The 25,618-nt window shown below is 41.5% G+C and overlaps 1 protein-coding gene across 3 annotated transcripts in view; it reads right to left on the reverse strand.

Annotated features, from left to right (window-relative positions):
- The window catches only part of LPIN2 (lipin 2), an 89,817-nt gene that overhangs the window by 36,465 nt on the left and 27,734 nt on the right, over positions 1 to 25,618 (reverse strand). For all 3 annotated transcript variants that reach the window (XM_075532492.1, XM_075532491.1, XM_075532493.1), the window contains exon 2: positions 442 to 642. In XM_075532492.1, coding sequence (XP_075388607.1) covers positions 442 to 633 — 192 coding nt within the window. In that variant the 5' untranslated portion in view covers positions 634 to 642. The remainder of the gene's footprint in view (positions 1 to 441; positions 643 to 25,618) is intronic.

Here is a 25,618-nt window from a genome sequence, read left to right on the forward strand (position 1 = left end):
CAGTAAAAATATATAGAATGACTTAAGATACTACAGCTTTGTCAAAATAATGAGTAAATAGGATTTTAATTAATTAAATGTATTTTTATGTCATCTATTGCATTCACAATTAGCATGGAGAGGTTTCGCTGAATAATTTACAATACTATATAAGGTAAAGAGACTTTCTAAATTCACCAAACTTCCCTCCATAAGAGGTGGCTGTTCTGTTTGGCTCTCTGGGTGCAACTTACGAGATTATTAAAATAATTCCCAGTCTCTACCCCTGGGGAGACTTCCTATAGCAGGGCTTGTGAATGTAGAACTTTGAAGCAAACACATAATGGCCTACTTCTCACACCACCCTCGTTAACATCAGACAGGTTTCATAACAGGAAAGAAAATGCACATACTGGCTTTTTGCCAAGCGCAGACATCCTGAGGAGGCTGTGTACCACTCACCACTTTCTCTTTAGATCGCAGGACCCCCAGCTTCCCAAAGCGAACATGGAAAGGGGAGCACTGATAGGTGCCATCCTGCTGCCGAACCACGATCACATCGATGCACCCGGACAGGGTAGCCTGGTTAATGCCCTTGTAGAGTTCCTTCACAGTGACAATCACCTGCCCAGCCAGTTGTCCCACATAATTCATGGTTTGAGACTACAAAGACAAGGAGGAAAAGAGAAGGTGTTAACATGCAGATTGTGGATCTATTGACGACAACAGAGAAGTAACTAGTAACTGAAAATACATGGCACAGTTGTATTTCGTAACACTACCAACCTTGCGCATTTGGAATTCATTTGTCTCACAATACCACTAGTTTTACCCACTTTATACATGGCCACACCCAGACTGCCTCTCTTTCTATCTTCAGAGGCTGTCCCATGAGCCCTTGGGATGTAGGCGTCCATCATCATGGAGAGTAATGCTCCCATCCCATCCCCTCCAAAGTGCAACACACACAGACGAGCATCGACGAACCCAGAGTGCCACCTCTGCCCTCCTGTGGAAGACGACCTCAGCCTGGACTATCTCATCCTTTGGCCACAGTGGTCAAAGCAGGGAAAATGAAAACCAACTCTAGTAGACACTCGACATTCATCTTCAACAGAAATAATGCAATACATGAGAACGAGGTACTCTGCAGAACTCTCAGATACTATGATCCAAATATGTGCGAGATTGTCTGGGTCTAATACACAACCCACTGAAATAAACACCTGAGTGCCACGAGTTCAAAGCCCAGGGAGGGGTTTTCATTTTGTTCCCAGTTCTCAATTCATTATATTTCAATTCCATTAAATCACAATCTCCAAGGATCCAAAAGGGATCCTCCAGAAAGCTTCAAAGAATCAAGGGAGCCCATCTACCGGCCTAAAGGGATCATGGCTCCTCTGAGGAAATGCTTCCTGTTCTCTGTGAACCCCAACCCTTTGTTATTATCTGCTGACAGGGCTGGGGAACCAGCGTGTAAGTTTTTAAGGGCTGTGGAGAAGTCTCCTTGGCCCACCTACATACAACATGTTCAGCGTTGGGTCCACTGGGTGTTTGATATTCTGTAAAGTGTTGGCATTCATGAAGGGAAAAGGTTAATGCAAAGGGCAGCAGTTAAGAGACACACTACCTAAGAGACCCCAATAAAATGACTCTTAAAAAAAAGAAACACACTACCACCTATGTGGCTGAAGCCACACCTACCTTTCCTCACGCCTTCCCTCCTAAGCAACCATGACCATGGTCCTCTTTATCACTGTCAGTTCAAGAATGTGACAGAAATGAAACAATACAGATGTAACCTTCTTGGCAGATTCATCCAGGTTCATCCACGTCAGTCCCCGGACAGCACAATTTGTGTTCAACTCCTATTGAAAGGTTGGAGGTTCAAGATGACCCAGAGGCATGGTGGGAGGATTGACCGGCAATTTGCTCCCATAGAGAATCGCTGCTGTTGTGTGGTGCCCTCAGCGCATCCCAGTCGTTTCCTAGACGGGGATCTCTATGGGAGCACTGTCAGGTCTTTTCTCCACGGCTAGTGGGTTTGAACCACCGACTCCTGAGTGGCAGCCCAGCGATTCAAGAAAGCACTGTAGAGTAGTTCTGGTCTGCAGTACAGGAGGCGGCCGCCAGGGGTGGAATGGATTTGATGAGAGTGGGCTTGACTTGGGTTTTGTTTCCCTAAGAATGCCAGTGGTTGAACCAGTCACTCACAGGGAGGGTTAACTGCATTGTTTTCAGTTTTCAGGCTATTAAAGTTGCTGGAGGAACATTCAAGTATAGATTTTGGAGCAAAAATAAGCGTTCATTTCACCGGGATAAAATGCCCACAAGTGAGATGGCTGGGTTGCAAGGCACCGTCAGATTATTTTCCAGAGTGCTGTTGCATTTTAAGCTTTGCCTGCACCCTCACCAGATTTTTATGGTATTGTTATTTTTCATTTTACTTATTCTAATAGGTGTAGTCATACTTCATTGTATTTCAATTTGCATTTCTCTAACAGCTAACGATGTGGAACACCTTTTTTGTGTTGATTTGCCATTTGAGTATCTCATGAAGTTTTACTGAATAAAAATGTACTGCAATTTAGAGAAAAAGATGAGCATCTTTTTCCCCCATATTTCTGGGGTCAAACATATTTTATATTGTTTGAATGCCACCCTGCCCCCCCCAAAAAAAAAAACCAACAGAAGTGAAACAAAATTCAGTCCTGTGTACATAATTATTTTCACACTCTACTAGGCTGCAAGGTCTGTAGAGAAATGGAATAGAAAGTTAATGGGATGCTCCCATGAACTGCTTGTTTTCTTTTGTATTTCTTGCAACCTCGGATAGTATCAGAATTTTCATATTTTTTAAATATTATATATTCATGTCACTGTAAATGTATTAAAGAAAATAGCACCCAAGTCACCAATCTTTGAATTATTACTTGCCTGAGGCCTTTCCTTACGAGAAACTGAGCATTAGTTTTATGCAATCACATTTAGCCATAAACACCAGCCTTATGAACATAAATGTGAAATAAGCTTATACTAACCAACTACAGCACGCAATGCCTAATTAAAGAAGGAGCTTGGTGGATCGATGGTTAGCTAAAGCATTCAGCTACTCACTCAAATCGGCCATTCAAATCCACCAGGTACTGCAAGGGAAAGAGATGCGGCATCAATTTGTGTCAACTGTTAGTCATGGAAACTCCACGAGGCCACTTCTACTCTGCTCTATACGGTCACTGTGAGTTGGAATTGACTTGATGGTTGTGAATCTGCTTACTATTTATATTCAAGATTTTAATTACCATGGTTAAGGCACGTGCTGTTATACAAGAAACCCTAATGTGCAAAAATGCCAGCTGCTAAGCAGAGAGCAAGGAATGATTTCCTTTGAACAGATACAAAGGACAAGCTGGTGCCTTACATGTGCACTGTTGTTGCTGCTGCCCAGCAGATGCTGACTCACAGAGACGTTCCAGGACGGAGAAGAACTGTCCCACAGGGTTTCTTAGGCTATAATCTTGGTGAGAGTAGATCGCCGAGGCATTTCCCCATCGAGCACGTGCTAAGTTCAAACTGCTGACCCTCTGAGTACTTGAACTCATATACTATCAGGGTTCCCTACACTTGTTCCAGGCTCTGGTAATGATGAGCAGCAACTCTGCTAGGAGGGCGACCCCAACAAGGCTAGAGCAAGCCTAGACAGAGGAAGGTGTTCTCCTGCCTGTGCCTTGGAGGGAAGCTGTGGATCAATTGCAAGATACTTTAAACAGTGTCCTCTTTAAGCAGAACAAAAAGCTTTTGAAATAAAAGAAAGATTTCAAAACAGAGGGATATATATATGCACTGCAAACGATGCATATTTTATGGGTGATAAAAAAAGGTGAGCGCAAGGGGAAATGAAATTGAGAGGCAAGCAACAGGGTGCAGAAAAAAGAGATGAAGGCTGATTGACAGTGTCTTTACAGAATACTCCGGAAAGCAGACTCATCAACATGCCCGACCACGCGAAAAGCGGCACTGAAGTCTCTGCATAGAGTAACGCCCTTCTCTTGGGGTGTACGAAGAGTCCAGGCACTGTTGTGTTTGCACTGAAGATGTAACTGAGATCTGGAAAGTGTAGTGCCTTCACCACACGTGCTTTACTGTTTTTCAGTTATGGGACACTTCCGGTTGTCAGGTGCTCACTACTTCACAGTCGTTTCAGAGAGCTCTGGATACTATGCCCATCAGTGGTCACATGGACTCTAGCACGCTCTTCTTAGAAGTGACGCCACCGCTACCGCCCACACAGATGAACTACTGTGCGTCTACAATGAGGACGCATGGGTTCTAGGCTGAACATTCTCCTTCCTTAAAATGACTTGGGTTTACTCCACTTCTATGACAAACTAGAGAATTGTCCTTTGTTCTTAAAATGAGCTATCTAAAACCGGACACAATGGCCTGCGTATGAACTGACCAATAAGGCTACAGTGTGATGTTTATGTGTATCCGTGCCCCACTGGCTGGATCAAATAGAATTTTGTAGAGAAAGACAGGGAGGGGCACTTATTGTTTACAAACCTAAACACTGAAAAGGAAACAAAGTAATTAAATCATGAGAAACCAAACTGTCCTTCACACGGAAAATTCACTAGGCCAAATAGCCCTTTCATATATGAAATCTAAGTGTCCACGTTCAGTTTTTCTTTTAATGTAGAGAAGGGCATAGAACAAATAGGCAGCTTGCAAGATCCAATGATTCAGCAAAGAAAGGCTTAGTATCCTTCCTTGACCTTGGAAGAAACTAAATCACTGTGAGATATAGGGATTTAAACATGGAATGCATTAATAAATCTGTGGATCCCCAGACACTCTAGCTACAAAAACTACTCACACTTATTTTAAGAATATGTGTTTAATTAAATATTTAAAAAAACTTCTGAAAATGAAGAGCAACAGATAGAGCGCACTATAACTGCAACATTAATACTATTCAATCATAATAGTCACTTACAAAGTTATTGTCAATACATAACCAGATCATTTTAGACGACTCATGACGATCAGTGAAGTGCGCTTTCCTAAGTGTTAGAAAGCTTACCTTCATTCAGCTTCAGTCAGAACGCGGGTGCTACAGTGGCCTAAGAGAAGGGCTGTTACTCGGGTGCAGGAGAGCACCGACCAAACACACAACTTTCCTCTAGTTCAGTGCTTCTCAACCTTCCTAATGCTGCGGCCCTTTAATACAGCTCCTCATGTTGTGGTGACCCCCCAACCATAAAATTAGTCTCACTGCTACTTCATAACTGTTACGACCGGGCAACCCCTGTGAAAGGGTTGTTCGACCCCCAAAGGGGTCGCGACCGACAGGTTGAGGACTGCTGCTCCAGCATCTTTCCTTCCCATTACATGTGTGTACGATGTGGCCTGCATGCCTCTCTCTGGTTCCAGTCTCCATGGGAGAGCAGAACCCTACATGCCTGGTCTGATGTTTCATGAATTTACCCTTCAACGACACACTGGCTCTTCAAGACCTATGCAGGTGGGGAGGCTGGTCCCCCACAGGGCCGCCTTCCTTTTCCAGGCCTCACCACTTTTCCGTCTAGGACACAGTAGTCTTACCACTCCCCTATTGTCTCTTTAGTAGACAATAAGCAACTTCTGGCCTTTGCAGGTTTCCCTATAGCAGTTAGTGTAATTCAATGTTACATAATGACTACTAACAAACACACTATCCACATGTCCTAGGCTTTCCATTTATGATCTCGGGTGATCTTCCACCCTCCCATCATTTTGGTATTGACAGTATTACTAATTTATGAGGAAGCAGGATCAGAAGTGCCCAAGGTCATCTCACTAGTCATGGGAAAGCCAGTGTGCAGACTCAGTAAGGCTCTAAGGGAGGGTGATAAAGGGCCTTGCTCAAATTCCAGCTGCTTTCGCAATGTCAACAGTTTTCCTTTATACCACTTGGTCACGTAGCCAAAACGCCATGTCCACCCACCAAGTCTCTTCACATCTGAGGAGGCAACATTTGGTGCGCCTTGACATGTCAAACCAGCTGCTCCTGGTTGGAAAGTGGACTCGCTGTTATGGGGCTGGGGGTTCAGGGAGATAGCAGTTGTTTTTACCAAAGAAACTGCTATTCTATTGAGTCTTCTGATCCCGCAGGTGAGGAATGTGCTAAGAGGGACCAGGGACGTCTAGATACTCGAGGGAATAACATGAGGATGTTGTTACCTAGTTATACATTCCAGCATCCTCTACCCCTAGACTATGCCCCTTAAAATGCCCAAGATTACACCTGGCACCTGAACAGACCATTTTTCAAGAATGCTCCTAAACATACTTTGTGAGATCTTCAAGAAGAGAATGTAGGTCATGCAAGGTAGGCGTTTACTTCGTTTTACACTCGAGACTGAGACAAGTGGCATTTCTTTCCCATTGCAATTCCTGGAACCCAGCTCTTCAGTGTCCTAGTGGTGTGTGCTATGAGGTTGCCACGAGCAGTTGATATCCACAGGGCAAAGTTGAGGGGAGGTCAACATACAAACATGAATATCCAAATAGGGTCCTGGGCCTGTCCTTTGAATCTCCATACCAAACCAAAATCATTGCCAGAGTCGATTCCGACTGAGGGTGTCTGAGACTGTAAATCTTTACAGGAGCAGAGGCGCATGGGTCCACGGAGGTGCAGGTGGTGGGTTTGAACAGCCATCCTGGCGGTAGCAGTCCCATGCTCTCCCAACAGCACCGCCAGGCCTCCAGAGTCCCTGTAGCTTTACTGCTCATTTGTCTTTTACTAATATTGATGTGCTTTCGGTAGAACTTGGCCTAATAAATTAGTTCCCCATTTGAATTTCTGTACAGTTTTTGCTCAGTGATCTTATATTTTTTTCACAGTGAGTCAACATTCTTTCACTGTGTTTTGTTGTTTTTCATTTCCAGCTCGTTTCCCTGTCCCCTTATTTTCTCACCTTTGCTTTGGAGTAACTATTGACCTTTTGGTCTCATATGAGATGATTTTAAAATTAGTCAGAGCACTGTACTCATGGTCAATGTCCTTCATGTGCCACTCTGCTATCTTGTTAAGAATGGACTCAGGGGTGTGTAATATACCGTATACATTCAAGTATAAGCTGACCTGAATATCAGCTGAGGCACCTAATCTTACCACAAAAACTGCATTAAAAATGTGCTGAAAAAACTCAGCTCATGAGTATATACGGTACTTTCAATTTTCTTTTGTTTGCAAATCACACAGCCCCTTACCAGTGCATAAGTTTCTTATGTGTGCCATCTGTGTTGTTTGCACATGTACACTTTTTACACAGGCATGTATGTAGAAAATAGAGCTTGAAGTTTAAAGTGTATCTCAGGGAGTGTCTCATGGAGTTTTCTGGTTTCTGTTGGCTCAGCAAATCTGAATCTTTTAAGAATCTGAGTTCCTCCCCAAGTTTTCCTCCCATCCCACTGGCCCCACTCAGAATGGTCCGTAATTACAGCCAGGCATCATCCAGTTCCTCTGGTCTCGGGGTAGATGAGGCCGTGGCTTATCCAGGGGAGTTGCCTAGCACTTAGTTTCTTCTCTGAGACTCCTCTTTCTCTCCCTCCCGACAAATGGAGAGAAATCCTTCTAAGTTTCTAAGACTCCAGATGCTACTCTCCTCACACGGATGCAAAATAGAAACTGTGAAGCAACTGAGTTGCTCCATGGGATTAAAGTCCTAAACCCTCAGACTCAGAAAACGAATGTGTATGGTTTTGTCTGTGAGGCACATCTTTGTGTTCTCTACACAAATGAACATATCTATCTGCACACACATCTTTACCCACATGCAAATTCAATTACTTCAATCTGTGCATACACACACACACATATATATATATATACTTATCCATACTAGTATGTCTATATACACGCTTATGTAGGCATATACTTGGCTGGGGGGGTTGTTGTTGCCAAATAAAGAATATAATCAGATTATGACTTTTGGGCTGTACATTCTTAGGCTTTAATCCAGATCTACTACTTAAAAACTAGAAATGCAGTCTTACGAATTTGTTCCCCATAATCTGATGGACATTGAGGTCTCTGAAGTACCTAGCTTCTACTGGAAGAACATTCTCCTTCCAAGTTTACAGAGAAGGCAAAGTAGTTATGGTGTATGTGTGTGTGTGTGTCTATTCCTTTGATGTCTACTTCAAATTAGACATGAATTTTAGTTCTTTTAATGAGCAAACTGCTGACCTGATCAGTCTGTGAGAGCTGAGTTCTAGGACTGGCAGTGGATCTCTCAAAGATTCACTCATAAAAATTCCGTTCCGGGAAGACTGCTTTCCCAGGGGCCTCTCCTCTTCCCTAATTACAACCAATACTATTCAATGTCAACCTTTGGGACACATGAAAGAGGAAACCTTCAGGTCTTTTTTGGACTCGGTACTGTTAGTAAGGAGCTTGAACAGTCACACAGTGCGATGGCTATATTAGAAGGCAGTAACAGGTCTACGCAGCTCATAATAATTGTCTCTCAGAGGAGCCCCCAGACGCCACATCTGTAAGATGGTACCCACCCCCTTGAGCCAGCTGTTAGGTCTGAACTGGGTTGAACAGACACATCCTTGCGATAAGTACAGGGAACCAAGAGGCTAGAGATGAAGCCAATGAGAACCACCAGCTTTGACCACTGAGAGCACAGAGCAGCCCTGACTCTGCCTGCGACAGTTCTCTGAAACGGTGATCAGAGTATGTTTATTTGCTTAGCAGAACTGGCTTCTGATGTTTGCCACCAAGGACAGACACAGGCTCAGACTTGATGAAGCCGCCAGTATGAGTACTTTTGGATCAATAAATGCTTGAATCCAAGACCTATTGAGCAAGCCAGTATGGGGAGGAAGGACTGTGTGCTAAGTCATGGCCTTTTTGTTGTTTTTAAAAACCTGAATGAGATCATGAAAACTCAAGTGAAGAATAAATAAATAATACAGGGAATAAAAAAATGTTTAAAGCAGAGGGGGAGCACCAACCCAAAGTTCTAAAGGCAATGGTCACATTCGGAAACCAGCGTTTATCCAGATGCTGGTGAAGACTTCTCAAAAATAACTAAACAAAAACTTAAGTTAATGTGACAATTTAACAATGACACTGTATCAGGATGGGTAAATCTAAAAATATCTCTGTGAGAACAAATGACATCCGTGCATATTTTTCTGCAGAACTCTGAGCAGACGAGCAGTGACTTGTGGTGGAAGAGAGACTGTTGGTCTGTCACAGGAAGTCAGTGTGAGGAAGTCTCTGAGACAGGGGAAAGGATTGAGTTGCAATGATCAGAGCATGACCAAAGATCATTACAGAAAGATGAGTGAAAAAGAACAAACCAGCCGATCCATTTCATATTAGTATATTTACATGGGAAGACCCAACGTAATAATGCCACAGTACACAGCCTTTCTGGAAGATGCCGACAACAGTATTTCTTCAATATCGCTCAGTAATGCACCAAAATACTCATCTTCTTTAGCAATAGAATTGGGTATAGAGAAAAACAACAAAATGTTCAATTTAACACATATCTTTAGATCTTACTACACATTAACAAAATGTGTTGCTTGAGTAGGCACTAAAATAGTAAATAGCACACTAGGAACAACAGGCTCAACCTCCCCCCAACTCCATCCCACCCCTGTATCACTCAGGTGACCACACAAAAATCTAAGTACTATCTTCCTGCAGCTCGCCTCACTGCTTCTCCCCTCATTTCCCCAAACGAAGAAGAATGCCTTGCTAGTAACTATGCTTTGATAATTCAGTTCCTATCTTTTCCTGTCATGGCTAAGATATGTCCAGTCTTGACCTACCTGTGTAAGAATAACCTACATGTGACAGCTCACATTACAAATGTGGTAGTTATATAATCATTTGTCAATTTGAGGATTAAGAGTGAGGGGTGGAATCCAGCCTGTCAATCAGGTGATAGCCTCTGTGTTGGCATGGCTCTCTCCTGAGGATTCTGGGAACTCCTGTATTTCTTCCTTGGAGGCGGGAGGCACTATCTATTCACTCCCTAGGAGACTCTCTACTGACAAGGCTCACTTCCTGCGAGACATCCCTAAGAAGCCACATGGACCTACCCCTGAGGCAGCCCTGGGAGCTGGAAAAGCCAATGTGGAGACCCCTGCCAGCACTGAGATACTCCCAATGCCACTGGATCCACAAGACTTCCCACCCACAAACCTGTGATCTCCCTACACTTGACGTCATTACATGTGTTTCGTGAATCTGAAGAGGACTTCAGTGGTTAACTGGTGGGCTGCTAACTGCAAGGTCAGCAGTTTGAAACCATCAGCTGCTCCTCAGGAGAAAGATGGGGTTTTCTACTCCCCTAAAGAGTTATAGTCTCAGAAATCACAGGGGTAGTTCCTCCATCCAAATGGTTTTAAGCGTCAGAATCGACTCAATGGCAGTGAGTTGGTTTTGGTTTTAATAAATTGAGTCCCCAATACACACAGACTAGCATCATTAACAGCCCACATATCAGATGAAAAGCATTGTAAATGGATTTCAGCAGCTGAACCTAGGCTGGAATGTAACACCTTGTAAATTGATCTCCCTCTAGACCCAATGTATATTCAAAATTTTTAATATTCTCTGCTTTCTCTTAGATTGAGGTCTTTAGATCTCTTTAATAAGGTCATTGTTGCTGGGTCCTTCCTTGTTGTTTATCTGTGTAGGGAAACTGGAATGGGTGGAAGTAGGAAAACAGCAGCTGTTTTTACGTGTAAAAATCTCGGAACCCTAGCCTGTAAGGCTGTTATGAAACAATTGAGACTTGATGGCATTGTTGTTTTGTTTTGAACTTATTGGGCAAAATATTAGGTCAACCTTTGTGTAATGGTTTTAATCTACCAACATATAAAACCTTTTAGGTTAAGAGGTAAAAGAGACAATGTCAAGGAGTCTGGAAAGAAAAAGAATGTTTGGAAATTGATTGTGGTAGCAATTGTAATAACATAAAATGCTTTTTGAGAGAAGGGGGAAAGTACAATTCTATTTGACATAAATGAACTCTGGAATAATATGTTAACTCTAAATTAATGATAAATTAAAAAAAATAAAATTTTGAGAAGAAAAAAAAACCTTTTTAAGTCAATGTTTAACAATGATACTGCCACTTATGTAAAGATTTCAAATAATTGTAGTTTGAACTGCTCAACATAGAATTTTATTTTGTCCTATTTAAAAAATTAAGGTATATACCACCTTACATATGGGATCCTGGAGGTTCAGTGGTTACATGCTCAGCTAACCAAAAAGGTTGGCAGTATGAACCTACCAGCCCCACCATCCATTCCACAGAGTAAAGACGTCACATTCTACGTCCATAAATATGTACTGTTCAATGTGATCAGAGTTTTACATGGGAGTTACTTAAAATAGAGATTGATGTATGCTGGTGAACGTTAAAGCTCTGAATTTGTACAGGGCTGTAACTTTTCAACTGTACACAACCTTGATGTGCCGCATGCCCCGACAACTGATCCTCTCAAACACGGTTTTACAGACCGTATCACACTCAATCCTCACAGCAAGGCAAGGGAAATGTTTCATGTATTGTAGTACATCAGTTTGGCCTGGGGAAGCTTTTGCTAAATAGGGTACAGCCCAGTCTCGGTGTTTGTCTGAGGTTCTTTTCACTGTTTCTTGGAACTTTAAATTCCTAAAAGGCAACTGCTAAGCTTATGAAATATGCACAACTAACATGTAAGTTGGAATTCACTTACATGTCATCACATGTGGAAAATGTAAAGTCTTTCTTTACGAGCTGTCTAGATGGCCCAATTGTGATCATAAATACCTTAGGGACGTGTTTTCATACTAAATCTTCTTATGCAAAAGAACGCATTTGGTGGCGATCAATCAAACCATGAGCAATTCTCTAACATGGGGAATCTGACCAATTATCTACTTTCACATTAGATAGGCACATAGCAGAACATGCTCGTATGAAAACCAGGCAGTGCGCTTTCAGGGATTACTACCACTCTCCTCTCCTCACTGGAAACAGCACGTAACTTCTTTTGGAGCATTACAACTCGGTTGGAAGTTCTTTCTATGTACACACTGACCTGACATCATGACTCTTCTACAGTAAGCAGAAATTACAGTCAAGAGACAGAGCTATGATATAAGGAAATACATGCTGAAGTTCAATACCTCCCCACCCTTCGCTATTTACCAAGAAAGAAGTGCAGGATCACAGATGAATCACAGGTGTCACTGACACCTGACTGTCTTAGGGTGTATGCTCACATCTGTGTCCCATCAGATTTTCATTAGGGGGAAGCAGCTCTCCTTTTATTTCCCCTAATGGTCTTAGTGACTCCCAACCCAGGGGCCTGCAGTACTGAGCCACGAGAGAGACACAAGCAGGTGGCCCTGGGTGTGCTCCACTCCCTCTTCCCAACACCCCACCACACACACTTTCAGTCCGTACCATTTCAGCTCCCAAATTTGTCTGAACTGTGTTAATTCCCTGGATGAAAGTCTGAAACAGTACCATATGGTACCTGGTTAAATTCAAGTAGCAATAAGCCAGATGGACTACAATAAAGAATTAAGAGGATAGTGTACCTATTTTAACTAATGTAGCAGCTACTGTCTAACCAGCAGTTGCAGGCCATAGTTCCCAATACAAGCATCCCCAACAACCCAAGGCTGAAGGGTTTATTATCTAGAAGTCTTAGAAGACATTTCTGCTTTAGGAAGAAAGTTACACTTAAGAAAAAGAATGCAAACTGCCTTATCAAAAAGGTAATTCAAATATTAAAATAAATTTGGTCTTAGTGAAAGTCTGTCGCTTTCTGATGTTTGTTTGGCTAGTGTGTATTTTGAGAAATGTTTAACAGCGTTCCTAGCCCTCCAAGCCAACACACATCCCTCCAAGTGTGCTCAATTCCTTTGAGAACGCTTCCTAAAGGTACGCCATAAAACAGAATCACTCTCTGGGGGGTGGACAACAGAAAAGTGGGTGAAGGGAGACATCAGACAGGGCAAGATATGGCAAAATAACAATAATTTATAAATTAACAAGGGTTCATGAGGGAAGGGGGAGTGGGAAGGGAGGGGAAAAAATTAAGAACTGATGTCAGGGGCTTAGATGGATTGTGATAAGAGTTGTATGAACCCCTAATAAAACAAACAACAACAAAAAACCAGAACCACTCTCCACTCCACCACAAAAGCACATGAAAACTAGCCCACTTATTCTAGGAGGCTGAGCTCCCTCCAGTGCAAGGACTAGGAGTGACACAAAAACCCGTTTTAAGATAGCTATGGAAAAAAGATAGTTATGAAATGATGACTAACCCACATATGGAAAATGATATTGAATCACCACAGGAAAGACTGTTCATTAGTAGAGCACTCAATTAAGCTACAGAACTTTTGGACCCACACTATGCCTGAAGATTTACATCCCAATGCCACCATTCATTCCCACATGTGACTAATCAATTTTATGAATATACTTAAAATACAATTCCTTACAGGTAAGGCTAAAATTAAGCCCTGTCGTGAGGAGAAATGGAATTGGAGGTCTCAGTATAAACTCATGAGTTTGTATACATACACACACATCCGAGGGGATACGCCTCCAACCCGGACTTTTTCCCCCAAAGCTATGTATTTAAATTTTTTTTTTAGAAAACAACCTTATCACCTTCAACGTACTCTCCATTATACTTAATATATTTGTCAAATCTGCGATTCCATTCTTAGAATCATCTTTCAAACCCGTCTGTTTTGATGACTGACAACACTGTTCTTGGTTTCCTCTTCACCTCTTGTACTTCGTTAAATCGCTGACCTTTCATGTCCCTCTGCAATCACGGAATCAAAAAGTTGTCGCACTGAGCAAGGTCAGGTGCGTGGGGTAAGAGAAGGATGCTGTTTTTATTTATTTTTTTGTGTGCCAAAACCTGGTGCACTGAGATGGCTGCATGAGCAGGTACATTGTCGTGATGGCAAAATCAATCCTGTCTGCCACAAATCAGGCTTTTTAATTGCACACTGTTACCCTATCTTTTCAGAACCTCTAAATCGAGAGTTTGATTAACAGTCTGACCTGGTGGAATAAACTCCAAATGCACTATCCCCCTAACATCAAAAAAGCAAATGATTATCTTCTTGATCTGTGATTTCACTGGATTCGCTTTTTCATGCACAAGGTGCCTTCCCCTGGCTTGACTGATGTTTCCTTTCAGAGTCGTAAGAATAGCATCCTGTCTTGTCACCAGTAATGACCTTGGGAAAAGTCTGGGTCTCTTTGGAGCTGTTCTTTCAAAGCAAGGCATGTTTCCACTCAATACTCCTTTTCCTGGTCAGTCAGAATCTGAGGCACAAATTTCACAGAAACCTTCTCTCATTCCCAAATCTTTTTTTAAACTTTGCTGAATCAAGCTGCAAGATAGTCCAGATAACGCCCCCATCTCTTCAATGGTCGGCCGTTGGTCTTCAAGCACAAGTGCACGCAGTTTGTGGACACTTTCATCCATTCAGGAAGTTGATGGACCTCCAGAATGAGGTTTGTCATCTATCAACATTTTGAAACGAGAAAACCACTTGGACATTTGAGCACAGCACTGTCCTTGTAAGCTGTGTCCAACATCACAACAGTTTCTGTGGTAGTTTTCCTGAGCAGGAAACAAAATCTCAGAGCCACATGCTGTTCTCTTAAATCGACCATCACAAAAAGTGAGGTTTGAGTGAAACTGCTTTTAAGAAAAAATTCACTGTGACCAGAGAGAATGGCTGCCAGAGTTGCTCGATGCTCACCTGGTAGGAAGATGCTACAAAAGTTCAGCCCAGCAGAGCTTTTTTCAATTTTAAAGGGGGTGGGGGAGTACCCCCTCATACATATATACAGATAAGCAGATGCACATATGCATATACTAACTCCTCACTTAACAACATAATTTGGTTCTAAGACCAAGTCAGTATGAGTACTAGAATTATACATAAATGAAGCTTGACTGTATCATACCCCCAAATGAAGGGTCATCACATTACCATATAATTACCAAATTCCACCATTACCTAACCAAACTACTGAGGCTCAAGGCCCAGGCAAGCTGACACATACTGCTCTCACAGCCAGCATCTCTCTCCCTACACCTTGGTGTGCATTACTGCCATACCTATGGCACAAATGCAAAATAGTCGGGGGCAGATTTTTACTACGGTTGTAAATGAGATTTGTCAGATTATGAGCGAGTCAATAGTGAGGATGTGATCCGAAGTGTTTATGTATGCCTTAGAATGCATACCGTATATACTCGAGTACAAGCCAAGTTTTTCCAGCACATTTTTAGTGCAGCTTTTGTGGTAAAATGAGGTGTCTCGGCTGATATTCGGGCTGACTTATACTCGAGTATATCTGGCACTTATCCTAGTTCTGTTTGCTAAGAGGATCTAGAATCAAAGATTCCACAATAGCAATGAGTGTTCCTAGCTCACATGTCTAGGTGTCTAAGTATCATTCCCCAATAACAGCAACCAGGGCTGGAGCAGGAAGAACAAGCGAAACTGCAGCTGCTGTGCCAGCGTAGGCGCGCACTCGGGGTTTAAAATGTGGTAAAAGTGTGATGTGAAAGACTACCCACATTTACAAAGTGTGCTCCCCCCAGAGAGATTACTGATTACAATGGGAAAAGAGAAACTAACTTCCCTGTCTGCTACTTGCGAAGAAACCCAGCCAACCCTACCTTAACCAGGGCAAACATCGCCAGTAGTCGGAAATCCGGAAGGACCTTATCACTTCTGTGGTACTCTTGTACAAAAGACATAATCCTCAGGCTAACTAGGCTAATTGGAAAGCATCACGCCCAAATTGTGGGGAGTTCTGTTAAAGAACTGACCAGCACACATCAAAATTGCCAAGGTCATGAAAGACAAGTCAAGACTGAGGAGCTCTCATGGATTAGAGGAGACTAAAGAGACATGAGTAGAAGTGTAAGGAGGGCAGGATCAGACACCAGTAGGAAAAATATGATTAAAGCCTGTAGGTAAGCTAAACATTTTTAAAATTATTTTTTTAATGAAACCCAAGCCCCACTGATGTCGAGTCAGCTGACTCAGACAGAACAGAGCTGAGTAGAGCTGGCCCCAGGGGTTTCCCAGGCAGTGATGTTTTGTCACAGCTTTTTCTTATGCAGCAGCTCACTCCCTTCCCCCAAGTCCTCCGGACCCATCAGCTCTGTTGCTTTCTCCTCGGGCTTGCTTCCCATGTCTATCTTAGATACATAAATTGATCATTTATCAAGGGTAACAAGGGGAGGTGGGGAGAGGAGCTGATACCAAGGGCTCAAATAGAAAGTAAATGTTTAGAAAACGATGATGGCAACATATGTACAGATATGCTTGATACAATGGATGTGTGGATTGTTATAAAAGCTGCAAGCGTCCCCAATAAAATGATGGTTAAAAAAAAGGAAAAGTCGACAATTTCAAGTAGCAGCTGAGCACTTAACTACTGTGCCACCAGGTCTCTTTGGGGTCACTGACCAAAAAAACAAACACAAGCACTGAACACTTAGTGTTGGGCTGATTCTGATTCATAGCTCCTCCCAACTCCGATTTATTTTCCCAGAGAAATCTGTACTTTTATATCTAAAACTCAGTAAGATCTTGGAATCACTGCTCAATCTTAACTGCATGTTACAGCCACTGAGGATCTTGGAGAAGTCCGATACCCAGGCTACTCTGCAGTGACAAGTGCAAGGTGCAGCCACCCTCTTAAAACAGGCTCTACTTTAGCACGCTTTCCGCTTCTAGATCAGCACACCTCAGCGTGTGCTTGAGAATTAATTTTTCCACTATAATTTCAATCTTATGGCTCAATATCAGACTAGGATTATAGTTTTATGCTTTGTTAAAAATAAGGGAAATAAAGGCAATGCAAACCTAAGTAAAATATCACTATTAATTCACAAACTTTTATGAAATAAAAGTATCAAAATATGAAACTATTGTTGCGCTACATACCATCCATCTAGGTCTTTATACTTCTGAAGGTGGTTTTCCACCTCTCTAATTCTTCCCTGATTACAAGAAGAATGTGGCATCGGGATTGAAGGAAGGCTTATTAATAACCTGCAGATGCAGGTGATACAACCTTGCTTGCTAAAAAGTGGGGAGACACTGGAAGCACTCGCTGATGATCAAGGACTGCAGCTTTCAGTATGGATTGACCCCAAGGTAAAGATGACAAAGTCCTCACAGCTGGACCAATAGGCAACACCACAGTGTATGTGGGAAAGATTGTAGTTGTTACGGACTTGGTCTTGCTTGGATCCTCAATCACAACGCTCATGGAAGCAGCAGTCCAGAAAGAGAAACGATGTGTTATGTTGCACTGTGCAAATGTGCTGCACAAGACCTCTTGTTGAAAAGCAAGGATGCTACTTTGAGGACTAACATACACCTGAGCTAAGACATGGTTTTGTGGTTGGAAATTTTCTTTTCCTTTGGGGGATTAACAGATGTCTTAAGAATCAGAGCTGCAGGGTGGAAAGGTTATGGGTTTCAAAAAAATTCTCCTAGGATTGTCCTTGCTTCCTTGAGAGAATGAGCAAGAACATTATTTTGCTAGAAATGAAGCTCCCTGGCACAACTTTCCTAGCCTTTTTCTCAACAACTTTTTTTTTCAATTTTCTTAAAATTTCTTTTAATAAACCTCCATGATCATCCTGTGTCCTCTGAGAAAATCTGTCACAATCATCCCTTTTGTAGTCTTCGTTAGAAAGTTGCTCTAACTTTCTGAAGTGAACTTCTCGGCCTAGCAGATACCCTCAGCTGCCACCTTGTCATTCATTTTGTCAAAGCTCCCTCAGGAGGCTAAGTGTGTTACTGAGAGAACGTGCCTGCAGCTTCCACAGTTTATTGGGGGGATAAATAATGCGAAATAGCGCGTCAGTAGAAATCGTTTCTGACTCGTCCTCATAAATGAGGTTTGTTATCTCACCTTTGCCCCGTGATTTAGCTGACTGGAGAGAACTGAACTAACTCTGTTTCAACTGCAGACGGAGATTACTGTTTATATTCACGTATAAGCAGTTTTCCCACCACTTTTATGCAGTTTTTAGTGGCAAAATGAGGTGCGTTGGCTGATATTCAGGTCGGTTTATACTTGAGTATATACAGTATGTTTCAGAGATGGCGGGAATGTTCTGGAGATTACACTCTGCTCCCTCCAGACTTTCCCTGGGATTCACTGCTGGCAGACTTCTGCAGAAAGTATTTTTCTCACAGATACGAGAAAATTAAAATGGTTCAGCAAAGATACACATTCTACACGTGATTTCAGAGCGAAAGAATGAAATCGTAAAACTGGGAGGGAGAGGGAAAAAAAAGAGGGCCTGATGCAGAAGGCTTAAGTAGAGAGCAAATGCTTTGAGAGTGATTAGGGCAAAGAATGTATGGATGTGCATTATACAATTGATTTATGTATAGGTTTAGATTGTGATAAGAGTTGTATGAGCCCCTAATAAAATGTAAAAAAAAAGAAAATGATTAGGGCAAAGAATGTACAGATGTGCTTTATATAATTGATGTATATATATGCATGGATTGTGATAAGAGTTGTATGAGCCTCTAATAAAATGTTTTAAAAAGAAAAAAAGAAAATGATTAGGGCAAAGAATGTACAGACGTGCTTTATACTATCGATGTATGTATATGTATGGATTGTGATAAGAGTTGTATGAGCCCCTAATAAAATGTTAAAAAAGAAATCGTAAAACTGGTGTATTGTTATCGCTACCCTTAGAAAATTATCTCACCTATAATGAATGCACCAAGGTCAATGTCAGGTGGCTGAGAAAAATCACTCTCAACTGTGTGGGAGGCTTTAAGGAAGAGGCATATATAAAAACAACACTTCTGGGAGGAGAACCAAAATGGTAAAAAATGATGAATAAAAAGTATGTTTCTACTTTCAATTACATAAAAATAAGCACACACATCAATGATCTACTCTAGATTTTGTTTATAATTTTTTTCCCTCAGTGTAGCTGGGTTGTTGTTGAATAGTCAATATGGGACTTCCTGCAAGACATCCCTGAGGGGAAGCCACATGAAAAAAAAAAATTCAATATGTTGATGTAAAATACAAATTGTGTTAAGGTGAGTGTTTCTTCCAGGAGAGATGAGATTTTAATCTGGGTCTTTTCACACAGGTGTAATGTAATTCCTGCTGCCCTTTTGAGCTGATAAAGGAATGGTAACCAATTCTCAGTGGTTCTCAACCTTCCTAATGCTGCAACCCTTTAATACAGTTCCTTATGTTGTGCTGACCTCCCCCAACCATAAAATTAGTTTCGTTGCTACTTCCTAACTGTAATTTTGCTACTGTTATGAATTGGGCGACCCCTGTAAAAGGGTCGTTCCACCCCCAAAGGGGTCTCAACCCACAGGTTGAGAACCGCTGTTCCAACATTTTTTTCCTCTCTACGGTGAAAGCTGACTGCCCTGTACCTGTATCAGAATCTACACTACTGGGTTCATCCCAGCACCCTAATGAACTGTGCTGAACGGCCAGCTTGCTCACAGGGGCATGTAACAAGGATCCAGAATGTAGGCAAACTAAATGTGGTTACAGCCCTTTCCTGGAAATGTGTGCAGTTGATATCCACCAACAGCACAGAGCAGTAAATAACTGAGACATACACGTATTGTTTGTGACCCTCTACCAGATTCAGTTGGCTGAATGGAGCATTGAAATGAGTGTCTCAGTCAAGTGCCGTACAGTACTGAGGAGCCTTTGTGTGAATGCATGTGCTTCATTCTAAGCCCCTTTCTGGAAACACATGGGGGCATGCACATACAAGTGGGTAACAAAACAGTTTGTAATCAATATCACTAAACTATAGATAAACTGTTTAACTGGTTTTGCTTGAATGTTTCATGTTTTGTGGTGTATATTCTCCACAATAACAAAATGACATATGTGTGTGTGTACATATGTGTGTGTATGCACAGAGGGAGAGATTGAGAGTATGGAGTTAAAGTCAAGGTTTTAATTTATTCTCTCCATGCAATAAGTAATATTAATAGAGAAATTGTATTCTCTCTCCTCAAAGCATTTGAAATTCATTGAAAACATATCAATAAACATGTTAACAAGAGAAAAACAAAACAAAAACCAAAAACCAGTTTCAAACAGCCTCGGCATATGTATAAGCCCCAGTCCCTAAGCTCCTTTCCTCAATATTCTGGATGTCATCTACAGTTTCAGGATGCAAACTATGAAAACAAAGCTTTTAAGAAAATGTTTTCTCAGGAACTGCCTTAACTATTGCCGTTCTACTGCCACGCATCCTGACGCACGGCCATCTCAAGCAATGGGATCAGACCACACTGTGGATCCACAGCTTTCACAGCCCCATTTACAGAAGCAGATGGCTAGAACTTTCTTCCTAGTCCATGGAAGCCAGGAAGTTCAGCATCATGCAAACCTCCAGCGACAGACAGATGGTGGTTGTTGGTGGAGCTCTGGCTGAGAAACAAAGAATTCTCCCACTGAACCGATTTTCAATCCACAGTTACGGGACTGGAGATCCTACCAATCACACTGAAGTTACAACACTGGTCCTTCTAGAGGGGTAAGCAGTCATCACCCACCCACAGCTCGGGGACATGCCTCCAAAAGCCCAAAGTAAGTCCAGGACATTTGCACTCTCACCAATGGGCTTCAGGCAATACTAGACCTGACTGGGGAACTGGGAGCAAATAGACAGCTCTGATAATGGCACTGGGACAGTGCTGTTTATTTAAAAATGCTTGAGACACCTGGCTCTTATCCAAGAGAGGAGGAACTACTCTTCTTTTTGCCCCTTCCTTCCTTCCTTCCTTCTTTCCTACCTGCACCGGGCCTCGGAACTCAGCTTCCTTGGGTTCTGTGGTTAATTATAACCTTCCTTGGTGGCACCTGACCTTCACTCACTCACCTTCAAACACCATTTCTGTAGAAAAGGAAATTCTATGCAATGAAGTATTTAATTAAGTTTGTGAGTATTTCCCATTCTAGAATCAAGAATGGTGGTTGGTTTTGCACCCAAGAACCATTCCCCTAGTGAATGCACCATCTAGGGCAGCAATGTGTAATGACAAACTGCTAAGGCTATGCCTCCCCACGCCACCCCTCACTAGATACAGGGCCTCCTTAGTCTATCACACCATGTCTCAAATCACACGCTTCTAACCTACATGCTTATGCGAAATCTTTGGTAAATTAACGTAAACACAGAGGAGATGAGCCAGTCAGGGTGCAGTACAGCACCGATGAAACATACAACTTTCCTCTAGTTCTTTAATGCTTCTTCTCCCCCACTATCATGACCCCAATTCTACCTTACCAGAGAATGTACACGGGTATAGATAAGAGCTGGAAACACAAGGAATGTAGAACAGATAAACCCCTCAGGGCCAATATTGAGAGTGGCCATACCAGGAGGGGAAGGGGAAGGTTGGGGTGATAGGGAGCACCAATCACAATGATCTACCTATAAAGTGGGTGATAGGAGATATCGATCAGTGTAAGACATGAAAAAATAATAACTTATAAATTATCAAGGGTTCATGAGGGAGGGTGAGTGGGGAAGGGAGGGGAAAAATGAGAAGCTGATACCCTAAGAGCTCAAGTAGAAAGAAAATGTTTTTGAAAATGATGATGACTACAAATGAACAAATGTGCTTGATACATGGATGGATGGATGGATTGTGTAAGTCATACGAGCCCCCAATAAAATTATTAAAAACAACATAAACACACAGATTCTCTGAAAAGTGTGAGCTTTCTAATTCAAGTGCAGAGGCGCTCAGAACCTTTAATAAGGAGCTCAGAAGCACTGCCCTCCAGTCTCTTGTGACTGGTAAGAGCATTAGTATGGAGACTGTCCATGGGTTGGTCCTGGGACCTCTGCACAGTCTTCTCAGCTCTAATCGTAAACTCCAGGTCACATCTAGAGGCCCTTCCCACTCTAAAGTGCAGGAAAACACCAATTCGATAAGCATTTGTGGGGGCTATGAATTTGGCTAAGAACTATCATATATTCTGAAATTTAAAATAAGTGGGGGAAATGAGAAAAGATTGGTTTTTTTGAATCTCAGAGTATCTAACTATGAAAGAATTACATCTTTTCTCTACCAAATAATGGGATGACTTTACCCCCTTAAAGTATGTATATGTGTATGTGTGTGTCTATATATAAATATATATCGTATAGACTCATGTATAAGTCAAATTTTCCAGCACATTTTAAATGCAGTTTTTGTGGTAAAATTAGGTGCCTCAGCTGATATTCGGGTCAGGTGATACTCGAGTATAGGTGGTATATTTTAAAAAATTTGAACTGCTGATAAAGCACAGAAAGCTGATGGTTTTTAATCATGGGATTTATATTTATATTCCAAACACATAAAATCAAGACTCAAGAACAGTTCAAAATGAGAACTTTTCCCTTCCAACATGCGTCCAGAAAAGGCTGAGGAAAGTCGGTTCCCTGAAGACAAGGGTTCCCCCTCCCCACGCTTCACCACACAGACTTAGGTCAGCAAAGGTCTAACGTACCTAATCATTGGAGCTATTAAGCAGATAGCAAGGCCTGTATCACAAACTTTAGTCCTTTAGAAAGTCAAGCTTCTCACTGCGATGTGGGGGTGAATCATGGGACTTGCATTAACATAAAAGGGGCAGTTAACAAAATGAAGCCTCATCACAAAGCCAGTTGACCTCCCTCTGGAAAACACCAGCAGTCTGAAGCACCACAACTTCCTGTGGCAAGTAGTTTCTAAATAACTTTAAAACTTATTTCACAAAGACTCTGCCAAGTTCACTACTCTCCCTTTGAGCCTTTATAACCAATGAGTACCGACCTGATACACATATTCTGTAATGCTAAATGAAAACTGCAAAATTAAATAGCTTCTACTCACATTCAAGCAATGTCCTTTTCCATTAGTCCTCACGAATTCTAAGTATACTTTTACCCAGACTCAAAAAAAGCACACAACATAGCAACATTTTAAAGGTGACGGAAAATGTTTCATAACTTAAAAACGAAATCAATCTGGTCATGACCCACAGATTTTGGAAATTTTCATATTATTGTCTTGTTGATTTGGCCCTCATGTTCACAAAAACAGAGTTTTTAAAAACTTTACTCAACGTCAAAAGCATACTTTTAGTTACACAACAAACTTTGAAGCAACAAATTAAACAATTTGCTGTAGATAATTTTTAAAGGAAGAAGTTCCAAAGGTGGAGTTAATATTACATTGTCCATAAATACCTGTCCCCCACTCCCCTAAAATGCGGACTTCAGGAACTGATAATAACTTCTATAACATGTTCTATTTAATGTCTCATAACAAGTTAGAAAACTCTAAATTAAAATCAACAATCCATCTTCCCCACATGTCAAGCTTATTATTATTTTTTTTAATTTTAACAATTTATTAGGGGCTCATACAATTCTTATGCTTATTATTTTTTTATTGCAATTACAGAAAAGGAAAAAAAGGGACCACACTCTCATTTTTCTCTATCATAAAAAAATGGGGGAGCTAATAAAAGAAAAAATGTAAAATTGTTCATGTTTTTAATTCAACTATTGCACTTAGATGGAAAGAGAATGTGAAACCAAATACATTGCTTTAAATCTAGACTTAGGAAAAACTGCAGCTAAAGCATAAACTTCTTCATTTCCCCTTAACAGCCAGTTTCTGGTTAAATAATAGGAAACAGAAAAAGATAATAGTATACCCAGAATGCAGGACGGTCTAGCAGTCAAGACATCTGTCAGTCCAACACAACAATATAGTATAAAATTAACGATGTTTTTATTTTCCACAGGGAGAAAAGCATCAGCCACTTCCCTGTGGTGTTGTGTGCCCGCCCCCCAGTCTCCTCTCAGTTCTACCTAGAAATGAGCACATTGGCAGGGGCGACTCACCAGGATACCAGAAGAGGCCTTTCCACGGTAAACACCTGGGGCTGCAGTCAACGAGTCTTCATAAACCTCTTCCTCCTCTGCACTATCATCTTCTAAGTAAAACATCTTAAAATTGAACTAGCCTCTCCAGCATGTCTTTTCTCTGGAGACTTGTAAACCATCAGAACTGAAAGCTGCTCTGTGGACAAACCAAGTGCAAACTCTTTGCAGACTCGGTGTTATGGTTAAAACTGAAAGGAAATGGCTCTTAAAAAAGCAACCCATCCACCACATTACCAATAAGATTTGCTCAGTGTGCCTCAACCCCTTTCCTCTGAAGTCGATAAGAGGGCACAGGGCAGACTCCCTGCATGTGTGCACTGATAGGTACCGAGGCCTCCCAATCACATGACGGCCACTGCAGCGAGCCTGACTAAGGGCAGGGATTGGGTTAATGATTCCCTAAACCAACGACATATGGCTTTTCAGAAATAAAATCACCCATACACATGGGAGAGTAATCATATATAAATTAATTACATAAGGGAAATTACTAACATGCATTTCTGAGCAACCATGAACTCCTAAACACAGCCAGTCAGGTCATATATGGTTTATAGAACCTGTCCAATCATTAATATTTTTACCCCAAATATTTTCACAATTCTGGAGGGGAGGTATCCTGTCCAGCCCATCACTGTAAACAATGAACAAATTTTATCTGACTCCAAGAGTAGCAGCAATATAACATGACAATATTCACACATTCTTGGTATTTCCTTGCCAATTCTCAGTAAGTCAATACATAGTAACTTCAGTTATCCCCCTCCCTTCAAAAAACCTGCAATATACACACAGTGGACAAAATAGAGAAGACTTCTGGGAAAAAGCTATTTTGCCCAAGCCAGTATCTTAAGGCTGTGCTCTTCAATGCAAACAGCCACCAGCCGCAAACAAGAGTTCCAGTGTCTCAAATGTGATTTGGACAAACTGCGGTGCCATTATGTGTAAAATGTACACGCAACTCAAAAACACAGAATGAAACAGAATGTTAAATAAGCTATTCAAATTACTCAGATGATATGTTGACATATCGTGCATGTACTAAATTAAATAAAATACATTATTAATTTATTAATAATTTTAACCTGTTTATACCTTCTAAATATGGGTACTAGATAATTTTTATTATATTTAGGGGCCACATTATATTTCTTCTGGACAGCACTGCTTTACAGCCCTGGATATGATACCAACAACAGGGGTGGGTGGGTGTGTGTGTGTGTGTGTGTGTGTGTGTGTGTGAACATTCATCCAAGCTTTACCTAATGGAAGACTGAGATAAAGTGATGCCTCTAGAATTCATCATTTTCATTAGAGTAAGTGTATTACCACTGCATGAGCTAATTCTCATGAGAATTTCAAGATGTTAATGGAAAAATTCTATTATTGTTTAATTCCATTTCTCCATGAACCTTTTAAAGCCCAGCTCACAATCCTACACCAAGACCCATATAATGAAAAGCGCACCAAAATCCACTGCCATCCAACTCACTGTGACCCAGTACAGGATTTCTGAGGGAGTACGCGATCCTCTTTCTCCCAAGGAGTGGCTGCTGGATCTGAACCACTAACCTTCAAGGGCTCCTTGAACTAAAACAGATTTTAC

The sequence above is a fragment of the Tenrec ecaudatus genome, chromosome 15 (genome assembly GCF_050624435.1).
Source record: "Tenrec ecaudatus isolate mTenEca1 chromosome 15, mTenEca1.hap1, whole genome shotgun sequence".
NCBI classification, from domain to species: domain Eukaryota; kingdom Metazoa; phylum Chordata; class Mammalia; order Afrosoricida; family Tenrecidae; genus Tenrec; species Tenrec ecaudatus.